This window comes from Vipera berus, assembly GCF_964194415.1.
Source record: "Vipera berus genome assembly, chromosome: 7".
Taxonomy (NCBI): Eukaryota; Metazoa; Chordata; class Lepidosauria; order Squamata; family Viperidae; genus Vipera; species Vipera berus.
In genome coordinates, this window is record NC_138209.1 from 46,011,371 (window position 1) to 46,023,521 (window position 12,151).

The 12,151-nt window shown below is 38.6% G+C and overlaps 1 protein-coding gene across 2 annotated transcripts in view; it reads left to right on the forward strand.

Annotated features, from left to right (window-relative positions):
• PDLIM3 (PDZ and LIM domain 3) overlaps positions 1–11,241 on the forward strand; it is a 34,721-nt gene extending 23,480 nt beyond the window's left edge. For both annotated transcript variants that reach the window (XM_081333119.1, XM_081333120.1), the window contains 3 exons: positions 2,936–3,066; positions 8,046–8,157; positions 9,582–11,241. In XM_081333119.1, coding sequence (XP_081189245.1) covers positions 2,936–3,066; positions 8,046–8,157; positions 9,582–9,771 — 433 coding nt within the window. In that variant the 3' untranslated portion in view covers positions 9,772–11,241. The remainder of the gene's footprint in view (positions 1–2,935; positions 3,067–8,045; positions 8,158–9,581) is intronic.
• The last annotated feature ends 910 nt before the right edge of the window (positions 11,242–12,151 follow it).

Consider the following 12,151-nt stretch of genomic DNA (forward strand, 5'->3'; position numbering starts at 1 on the left):
AGGAGGAGGAGGAGGAGCCAGATGCGGTGGCTTCCTCAAGTTAGCACTAACCTGGCAGTGGATCTCTAGGAAAAGGGAGCAGGAGAAGGAAGTTGTCAGCTCTTTGATCTCCTCAAGTATTACCACACAGGCACCCAGACTGCTTACAATCATACAAGCTTCTCCAAAAACTAAAATAGAAAGAAAGAAAATAAACAACAGGCACATGGGGTTGGAGGTGGCAGTTGTGAGAAAATAAGGAGCAGCTCTTGAACTCCCCTCCCTATCAATTGTTAGTTGGGCTACTTTTAAACACAGGTTTAACAGTCGTCAGAAAGAATAATCTATGTTCAAAAGCAGACTGAGAAAAACTGATAAGTGTGATGGGGAGATCACACTCTTAAATAGCAGAAAGAAGGCTGGCTCTTTCTTGCTTTACTTCATACATCCCCACTGCTGTTCAGCCTGATCCGTGTCTCTGAGCCAGGGAGCCTGCTGGCTCATCTATGAACATGGAGGAAGAGCTTGGTATGAAAGAATCTGAAGTTCACAGTGCCCAAAGCAGGATGACCCTGAAAGACCGTGGCCAGGGACTAGAGCGGAGGGGGCATTTCTGCAGCAATCTCAAGTGACCAATAAGTGCTGGATGATTTCATCTCCTTTATTAATCTTATCTGAACTGCAGACTGCAGATATCTGTCCAAAAGTTTGCTTAGCTTCTTGAAAACAAAAATACAATAAGAGAGAAAGTTTGTATCTCATTAGAGATCTCTTTAAGTCCAGTTTCAACTCTTTTTATTTTTTCATGAGCTATGTCCCATACTAGAAAATGAAAACGCTTAAAGTACATTAAGGAAAACTTATTTCATTCTCATTATGAAAATTGAATAAGATTGTATCAGTCTATGGTTCATATTTAAATTTATAATTGTAGGTGTATTAAGATTTTGGCCAATTTATAATCAGAAAGCTTTATCTATCAATGAAGTTGGGTACAATAAAAATCCTATGCATAAAACTGCATTAAGAATTACTCCGAGGTAACTGATTATTTATAATTATAGTTTGTGGCTGCATTCTTTGCTTACTTATATGATAGTGATATTTATCTCTGTCTCTCTCTCTGTTTCTCTGTCTGTCTCTCTCTCTGTCTCTCTCTCTCTGTCTCTCTCTCTCTCTGTCTCTCTCTCTCTCTCTCTCTCTCTGTCTCTCTCTCTCTCTCTATATATATATATATATATGTGTGTGTGTGTGTGTGTGTGTGTGTGTGTGTGTATTCTTGTGCTTTCTGTTGATTCCTGTCTCACTAATTAATTAACAATTAAAAGCATTAAAACCTTTTCCTGGATTATTAATAAAGTTATTTCTGTCTGGTGTCTATTAATAAAATTTTGTTTAGGAGGAAGGGAGAAACTGGTCATGCTTTATGGAACAAAAATACTTTAAGGTCATTGGATGATCTTGTTCTTTTAAATAAATTCTGAAGGATCTTTTCACCGGTGAGATAGCTAGCTCAACATTGATTTTGTGCTTTTTAAATTGGATGTACTATGTTTTATGCTATATATATATATATATATATATATATATATATATATATATATATATATATATATATATATATATATATATATATATATATATATATATATATATACACATATATATATATATATATATATATATATATATATATATATATATATATATATATATGTATGTGTATATGTATATGTATATATAATTGAGTTATGACAGTTCAAAAACAGTGCATAAATATTCTTGAAGGCTACATGTATTTAAATTATGTGACGTGTTTAAATTGCCAACTTATTTCATTTTTGCATATGTTTCATTGGGGCTTTTTATAACAAAGCTGGAATTATGAATGATTTTTTTTTACAAATAGCGAAACCTGTTTTTGAAAACCATTCCAGAAAAAAATAGTTTGAAATGCTTTTGTTGTTTGACTTTGTTTTCATTAGACTCAAATGTAGGGATGGTATCTTTCTGCTTGGGAATATTTTATATGTAATAACTAATACCATCCTGAAATTTTGTTTGGAACATAACAGATCAAGATATAAACTGAATTAGGCATTAATTTATGCATTTCAGAAGGCCCAGGAGTTACACTGTCTTGATTTTCTAGATATGTTTGCTGACATATAATGAATGTCAGGGGACCACTTTATTTTTGATTTGTTTAAATGAAGATATGATCATTTGCTATTGCTTCTAATTTTTTATTATATTGTTACATGGTTATTTTTAGAATAGTAATTTACTTTTCAATCTTTCTAATTTACTTTTTAATATCTGTTTTGAGCAAAAAAAAAGCTGTAGTACCAGGGTTTTCCAATGCTCCAGATCAACATATACTAAAAATGTAGAATATACCCTGGGAAGAAATTGCTATCTGTTCCTTCCCCCCAAAATGAGTTCTATCTAAACTTTTCAGTCTGTATTAATCACAGCTTGTCCTAATGCTAACCATATGCAAGGGCAGAACTAAGTTACTATAGCTCTTTTCTTGTTTTATGAAGCAAGTGCAATAAAAATCAAATTGTGGAATAATTTGTAATTATGAATCTGATCCTAAGAACCACGTAGAAAGTTCTGCCTACTCAAAAGACATTTGAATTCTCGTTCCTCAATAAATTTCAAGTATCAAGACAACATACAGCTATCAAAATCACAAAGGCTTTTAAAAACATTTTATGATATGTTGGCTATTTTTGACCACTGGAAGGTACTTAAAGCCCGTCATTCCAAAAGGCCTTCTGTAAACCCAAAACTCTCGGTGTAACTGAAGTAATTTTTCTGAACTCACACTGTATTAAAATGAATATAAGGAGGTGTTCCAAGAGTCATTTTATATGTACGTGTTAATGTCCTTCTAAAACATCCTTTAATGATTAACTACTTTTATTTCATACTTGCATGGACTTTGCAGTGAACCAGCACCAGCTGCAGTGCCTCAGTCTGATGTTTATAGGATGCTACATGATGATCCTCAAGGACCCAGCCAACCACGCCAGTCCAGTTCTTTTAAAGTGCTCCAAGACATGGTCTCTGAAGAATCTGGTTAGTTATCATATTATATCTTTCACTGTTTAAGTTGTAGGAGGGAACATAGAGCAGCTTGCTAAATTTAGATGTTTTGATTCTGGTTAGTATCTATATGGAAGACCATAGATGACTTAAATTCCTAATACAAGAAAGCACTCAAAAGGAAGCATAAGTAAAATATGTGATTATATCAATAAAAATATAAGTCAGGAGTATTACTTTAAGCCCCTTCATGGATTACTGCCTTGTCGTGGCGAAGGGGCTTGCGTAATTCAATGAAGCTATGAGCTATGCCGTGCAGGGCCACCCAAGACGGACAGGTCATAGCCGAGAGTTCTGACAAAACGTGATCCACTGGAGAAGGAAATGGCAACCCACTCCAGTATCTTTGCCAAGAAAACCCTATGGACAGTACCAAAAGGCAAAACGATATGACGCTGGAAGATGAGCCCCTCAGGTCGGAAGGCGTCCAATATGCTACGGGGGAAGAGCAGAGGGCTAGTACTAGTAGCGCCAGAAAGAATGAAGCGACTGGGCCAAAGCCGGAAGGACGCTCAGCTGTGGATGTGTCTGGTGGTGAAAGGAAAGTCCGATGCTGTAAAGATTTTTTCTCCATAGGAACCTGGAATGTAAGATCCATGAATCAAGGCAAGCTGGACGTGGTCAAACAAGAGATGACAAGACTGAACATTGACATCTTAGGTATCAGCGAACTAAAATGGACAGGAATGGGTGAATTTAATTCAGATGACCATCAGGTATACTACTGCGGGCAAGAATCCCTCAGAAGAAATGGAGTAGCCTTCATAGTCAATAAAAGAGTAGGAAAAGCAATACTGGGATACAATCCTCAAAATGACAGAATGATCTCAGTTCGAATCCAAGGCAAACCATTCAATATCACAGTAGTCCAAGTCTATGCCCCAACCACCGGTGCTGAAGAGGATGAAATTGACCGGTTCTATGAAGCCCTACAGCACCTTATAGAACTAACACCAAAAAATGATGTCCTTATCATCATGGGGGATTGGAATGCTAAAGTAGGAAGCCAAAAGATAACTGGAATAACAGGCAAGTTTGGCCTTGGAGTGCAAAATGAAGCAGGGCACAGGCTGATAGAATTTTGTCAAGAGAATACGATGGTCATAGCAAACACTCTTTTCCAACAACCCAAGAGACGGCTCTACACATGGACATCACCAGACGGTCAACACAGAAATCAGATTGACTATATGCTCTGCAGCCAAAGATGGAGAAGCTCTATACAGTCAGTAAAAACAAGACCAGGAGCTGACTGTGGCTCAGACCATGAGCTTCTCCTTGCAAACTTTAGGCTTAAACTGAAGAAAGTAGGGAAAACCGCTAGGCCACTCAGGTATGAATTAAATCATATCCCTGTTGAATATACAGTAGAGGTGACAAATAGATTTAAGGAATTAGATCTGATAGACAGAGTGCCTGAAGAACTATGGACAGAGGTTCGCAACATTGTACAACAGGTAGCAACCAAAACCATCCCAAAGAAAAAGAAATGCAAGAAAGCAAAATGGCTGTCTGAGGAAGCTTTGCAAATAGCTGAGGAAAGGAGGGAAGCGAAAGGCAAGGGAGAAAAAGAAAGATACGCCCAATTGAATGCAGAATTCCAGAGAATAGCTAGAAGAGATAAGAATGCCTTCTTAAATGAACAGTGCAAAGAAATAGAAGAAAACAATAGAATAGGGAGGACCAGAGATCTTTTCAAGAAAATTGGAGAGATGAAGGGGACGTTTAATGCAAAAATGGGCATGATAAAGGACCAAAATGGCAGGGACCTAACAGAGGCAGAAGAGATTAAGAAGAGGTGGCAAAATTACACAGAAGAACTATACAAGAATGAGCTTAACGTTCCAGATAATCACAATGAGGTGGTCACTGACCTCGAGCCAGACATCCTAGAATGTGAAGTGAAGTGGGCCTTAGAAAAGCTGAGCAACAACAAAGCTAGTGGAGGTGACAGTATTCCAGCTGAGCTATTCAAAATCTTAAAAGACAATGCAGTAAAAGTGCTACACTCAATTTGCCAGCAAATTTGGAAAACTCAACAGTGGCCACAGGATTGGAAAAGATCAGTTTACATTCCAATTCCAAAGAAAGGCAGTGCCAAAGAATGTTCAAACTATCGCACCATTGCACTCATTTCTCATGCTAGTAAAGTCATGCTTAAAATCCTACAAGCTAGACTTCAGCAGTATGTAGATCGAGAACTACCAGAAGTACAGGCAGGATTTCGAAGAGGCAGAGGAACTAGAGATCAAATTGCCAACATACGCTGGATCATGGAGAAAGCTAGGGAGTTCCAGAAAAACATCTACTTCTGCTTCATTGACTATGCTAAAGCCTTTGATTGTGTGGATCATAACAAACTGTGGCAAGTTCTTAAAGAGATGGGAGTACCAGACCATCTTATTTGTCTCTTGAGAAACCTATATGCGGCTCAAGAAGCAACAGTGAGAACTGGACACGGAACCACTGATTGGTTCAAAATTGGGAAAGGAGTCCGGCAAGGCTGTATACTGTCGCCCTGCCTATTTAACTTATATGCAGAGCACATCATGAGAAAGGCAGGGCTAGATGAATCAAAAATTGGAATTAAGATTGCCGGAAGAAATATCAACAATCTAAGATACGCAGATGATACCACTCTAATGGCAGAAAGTGAAGAAGAACTAAAGAGCCTCTTGTTGCGGGTGAAGAAGGAGAGTGCAAAACTTGGGTTGAAACTTAACATTAAGAAAACCAAGATCATGGCATCTGGCCCTCTCAATTCCTGGCAAATAGATGGGGAAGAAATGGAGGTAGTGACAGATTTTATTTTCCTGGGCTCCAAGATCACTGCAGATGGGGACTGTAGCCAAGAAATTAAAAGACGCTTGCTCCTGGGGAGGAAAGCAATGGCAAATCTAGACAGCACACTAAAAAGCAGAGACATCACCCTGTCAACAAAAGTGCGTATAGTCAAGGCTATGGTCTTCCCAGTTGCAATGTATGGCAGTGAAAGTTGGACCATAAGAAAGGCTGAGCGCCAAAGAATTGAGGCCTTTGAACTATGGTGCTGGAGAAGACTCCTGCGAGTCCCTTGGACTGCAAGGCGATCAAACCGGTCAGTCCTAGAGGAGATCAATCCTGACTGCTCTTTAGAAGGCCAGATCCTGAAGCTGAAACTCAAATACTTTGGCCACCTAATGAGAAGGAAGGACTCACTGGAGAAGAGCCTAATGCTGGGAAAGATTGAGGGCAATAGAAGAAGGGGACGACAGAGAATGAGGTGGCTGGATGGAGTCACTGAAGCAGTAGGCGTGAGCTTAAATGGACTCCAGAAGATGGTAGAGGACAGGAAGGCCTGGAGGAATGTTGTCCATAGGGTCGCGATGGGTCGGACACGACTTCGCAGCTAACAACAACAACAACAATTACTTTAAGAGAGGCCATTAAAAATAGTACTTTTTATGGTACAAAAAAGAGAACAGTAAGGGAGAGCTAAAATAAAATACATTTTAATAGAAAGGAATATACTATTTTAAGTGCACTTCTATACTGTACTGTTTTTATCAGAAGCATTTATTATACTGTGTTATTTACTATAGTGTGTTTTTAGAAATTTATCTAAGGAATCAACATGGAATGTATGTATCTTAATCCAGCCCCATTAAGCTGTTGCTTTTTTAAGGTGTTAGCTACCTGTGAGATCAAGTTCCTCTTGAGACTCACTTGGAGATTATCTTAATTGCAAATGTAATAGAGAATAGGAATAGGAAAACTTGAACAGGGGCATTCTTAGACAGAAGCAGAAAAAAAATCAAAGTACAACCACGAAGCATGTAAAATAGGGCAAGACATTGACCGCATGGTCGTTGCTGCCATCTTGATTTTCTTGATTCCCCCCCCCCCTGCATCCACCCTGACACTGAATTAAAATTGTTTTATTTATATTTTTAAAGAAAAATGCAGAAATTACTGATCTTTTGTCAGTGTATTGAATAATTAAAGAAAGGACTAAATAGCTAAGAATTCTATGGTTAAGTTTTCCTATTCTCTGTTATACAGATTAGTATCCCTCTGATTATTTTAAAGATGGAAAGTGATAGTTAAAAGAAAACTTTTAAACGTTTTGGTCTTTTGCTTTTCTAGAAAATCTCTGTTAGTTCTGCAAGAGGCAAGAATATCTGGGAAAAGCTTCCCAGTAAAAAAAAAATCATTCTTCCACCAAATTCATACTTCAGAGACAGGCTTTTGGTAGATGCTATAAAAGGAAATGATGAAATACTGCTTCCTCAGTTACTTCTTTCCTATCTTCAAGGGAGTTGTTCGACCCTGCTGATTGGTAATCCATCATTTTTACCCCCACCCCACCCCCGAAGCCCTAAGTGTAGAATAGACATGATGTACAGCGATTTTGTCCATCTTTATTTTTATTTGCTTTGTTTCTATTTTTATGTCTTCAAGTCAATTTTGACTCCTGGTGACTGCCTGGACAGGTCCGTGCAGTTCTCTTGCCAAGATTTCAGAAGTGTGATATGCCATTGCAGGCTTCCTGGGGCTGAGATAAATTTACTAGCACAGGTCACCCATTTGGCTTTGTGTCTAAGGCACAAGAGTGATTGTTCCAAAACCCTGGGACTCCAACACCAGATTGGAGTAAGGAAAGCTCCTTGAATCCTAGTAATTTCAATGAAGTTAGCAATGATGAAAACACCCACATTCCTATTAGAATAAGAAAACATTATTTACTCCCTGCAAATCAGTATACACAAACAGACAGATAACTGAATAGTAAAGAAACTAAAAATTGTTGTACATACGCAGATTTCATCGGTAAAATTATGTGTGAAAGAGTGTCTATTATAATGAAAAATCCTAACATGGGGTGGAAACAAATGTTTATACATTTTAAACTTCTAATGGTAGTCATTTAAAAGTCACTAAAGACTATATATATTGCTTTGTTTTGTTTGTAGATGGTCGTCCCAGTGGGATAAGGAGTGTAAGAGCACCCGTCACAAAGACAGGTGCTGGTGCAGGAAGTGTGCCAAAAGTGCCTTTGTGTGACAAGTGTGGAAATGGCATTGTGTAAGATATTTCACTTTCTTATCATAGATTTATAACATTGGTTTTCAAAAGAGCTCATAACAGCCTGTTACGAAAAGAGATATTTCTCATTTATATTCTTAAAGTTATGTTCATTTGTTTACATTCATCATTAATAAATACAGGTAGTCCTTGACTTACAACCACAATTGAGCCTAAAATAACTGTTGCTAAGCAAGATAGTTGTTAAGTGAGTTTTGCCCTATTTTACAACCTTTCTTGCAACAAATGGTAAGTGAATCACTGCAGTTGTTAGTAACATGGCTGTTAAGTGAATTTGGCTTCTGACTTTGCTTGTCAGAAGGTTGAAAAAGATGACCACCTAAACCTGGGACATAGGGACGCGGTGGCTCAGTGGGTTAGGCCACTGAGCTTGTCGATCAGAAGATTGGCAGTTTGGCGGGTCGAATCCCGAGCGCCGCGTAGCAGAGTGAGCGCCTATTACTTGTCCCAGCTTCTGCCAACCTAGCAGTTCGAAAGCACGTAAAAATGCAAGTAGAAAAATAGGGACCACCACGGTGGGAAGGTAACAGCGTTCCGTGCGCCTTTGGCGTCTACTCATGCCAACCACATGACCACGGAGACGTCCTCGGACAAGCGCTGGCTCTTCGGCTTTGAAACGGAGATGAGCACCGGCCCCTAGAGTCAGAAACGACTAGCACGCATGTGCGGGGGAACCTTTACCTTTACCTTTAAACCTGGGACACTGCAACCATCATAAATACATATCAGTTGCCAACATCTGAATTTTGATCACGTGACCATGGGGACCCTGCAATGGTGGCAAGTGTGGAAAATGGTCATAAGACACTTTTTTCAGTAACTTTGAAAAGTCACTAAATAAATGGTTGTAAGTTGAGGACTACCTGTATTCTGAGGTTGAGCCAAAACAATGCTCTCAGAACAAACATTCAGTTTTCCCCACTAGATTAAAACAGGACAAGACATAAATTAGACAGGACATAAAAGCGGAAGAGAACAAAAAGGGAAGAGGACAAACAAAACCACATATTCCTGGAAACCTCACAAATAAAATCAAAATACCATATTATTCATGACACATTGTATACGTTTGTTCTAACATATTTTAAAAGGTTAAAGAAGAAAGCATGGGGCCTTGCTATAAATAGAACCCACATGTCCTGCGTGCGCAAAGCTTTTTAAAAAATATTTCATTTAACTCCAATTGGGAACCTAACCAAGCTGCCCTTGTAGAATGGCAATCATAGAGATTAGAACCATGCCCAAGAACATGGTAGAGCTGAAGAAGACTGAAGCTCACAATTTATTGACCCCTGGGAACCTAAGCAGGAGACTTGTCATTGATTTCTCTGTCCCAGTCTCTGAAAATTGCATTCAGCTGACTTTTTCTTTCTGTTGTTTTTTTATTATTATTCATTTAACAGTGGCACAGTAGTAAAAGCCCGTGACAAGTACAGGCACCCAGAATGTTTCATCTGTTCCGACTGCAATCTCAACCTGAAGCAGAAAGGTTACTTCTTTGTGGAGGGGCAGTTATACTGTGAAACTCACGCCAGGGCTCGCATGAGGCCCCCAGAGGGTTACGAAGCTGTCACCGTTTACCCCAAGGCTTAACTGTTTGGAGAGACACATGCCTGCATGCACGCCCAGGGCATTCTCAGCTTACAGCAGCTCTAGGGGTAATGGCCTAAATCCAGCAAACTGCTCTTTGCGAGGGGGAGGGGTGAAGGAGGATAGGATGGAGGGCTCAGGGAAAAGGATTGGGGTTTTTAGTAGACCATTCTGGGTCTGGAATAGGGGATAGGCTTTTCCAAGACTTTATCACAATGTCTGCCAGCGTAATCTGACAGGAGTAAACATAACAGATTGTACTACATTAAGCAAATAAAGTTCTTCCACGTGGGTTTTATTTTTGTTCAGATGTTTGCACACACATTACTAAAAAAAGGATCCAGTCCATTGATGTTCTCATCCTCCAAGCCACAAACACAAATCCTTTGTTAACGACACCTACCTGCTACAGCCTTGCGAGCATTGATTTGCTTTTATATCAGTGTCAAATCTCTGTGATAAATCAAATGTGTTGCTTGTTCTTATCCACATCCTTGCTGGTTTTCATGACCCACAGTATTACTTTTGCCATCTTTTCCTCAACTGCAAGGCAAAATATACTGCTTCTAGGGAGAAGGAGATGTACCTGAAAGTAGAGTATCTAAATGCATAGCCATTAAAACTAGTAGTAGCAAACCAGACAGAGACAGAAATGAAGAAGACTCATAGCAGTAGGAGAGGGTAACAGTTTCATATTGGCAATGAATGGTTTGCTGCGATAGAAACACACTTTAGTATAAAATAGGCCCAGCAAAAAAGCAAGTTCTTTTTAAATCAGCCACAAATCACAAGGCTTTTGATTTTTTTTTAAGTATTGTCACAGTTCCTATCAACTGCATTTTTACTTGCTCTGCCAAGTTTTCTCAGCCTGGTGCCTTACAACTCCCATTGTTCCCATCAGGAGGGGAGCTTTCCCATGTTTGTTGCTTGGGAAGCAAAAGAGGAAAATAATTCCTAGGCTGAAATAATGTGAGCTATATGTTTTTATCCTTATTTCCTTTTGCTGCCTAAGCAAATCAATTAGGGAAAGATCAGCTAGGAAAGCAGCAGGCCATTGAATTTATAGCTAAACGGAAATGGGATTACATTTCTGGAATGGTGGGATTCTCTGCCTCAGGGCAAATGGTTCACATTGATCTGGTGTTAGGGATCTATATATGTAGAAGGATATAGTTCTGAATACACACTTGCTCTTCCTTTGCAACACTACCTGCTCCTCATAGTGGATGAGCAAGCACATGTCCATCCAGGATGCTAGCTGCAACTGAAGCTGGGTCAGGGGCTTTGCTTATGTTCAATAGTAGTGTGCCGTTCAAAATTAGGATTTTAAGAATCTCAGCCACAAAGGTATGTTGATATAGGTCTTACATACATTTGAAATTATAATGGTTGTTGATTATTAAGAGTTGCAATTCTGTAAGTTTCTTTGATTTCTCCGTATAAAGGCAATTAAAAAACTTTTTTAAAAAAGTGTTTTCTAAGAGTGGTTTCTTTTTGCAACATTACCATTAACCATATACAGAATACAAGGCATGTGAGAAATGGTGACATTTATCGCCAACATTTTTTTTAAGGGAACAAGGGAACACCACAAATTAACAGCAGTTAGCTTCTCTATGGACCCAAATGATTTCATATGTTTTTAGAAGAAAGCTTTCTAAGGTCAAGCAGGTTTGGCCTATGTCTTAAGAAGCTGACAGCAGGACTGTTGAGGTGACAATTCATAGTAAGCATTCTTAAGTTAAGAATAGCCTACTTTATCTTGAAAAGAAAAAGCCATGATAATCCTCCAAGGGAAAACAGTTAAAATCCATTTAAAGAATGTTTTTATTAGGACCAACTTACTGTTTTATTCTGATATACATGGTGTGTCTGTGACCAATAATAAAGATATTCATTACTTAGAAATAACCAAAGCACCACCAAACCATGCCAATGTGTGAGTGTTGTGAATGTTTTAAAATTTATTTTATTTATTTATTTAATTGGGTTTGTATACCGCCCTTTCCCGAAGGACTCAGGGCGGTTTACAGGGAATTAAAACAAATACAAAAATTAAAAACAATTAAAAAGATTATAATAGTCCCTGAGAGAATAAAAACCCCAATTAAAATTAAAAATAAAATCATTTAGTCTAAAAGAAATTAGGTCAGGAGCCAATCAAAGCCAAATTGTGGCCAGTGGCATCCAGGGGGAGGTGGGATGTCGAAATATGAGGATGGCAGGAATGATATTGCAGTTGAAGGAAGCCCTGACTCTTTTTATGGGTAATTATGAGACTATAAAGCAGTAGGGTAGGATGGCACCTCAGAATGGAAGTACACCTAACTTCCTAAAAGCTGTAAAAATACAGATTCTGCCACCAAAAATTAGCCTGTTTGTA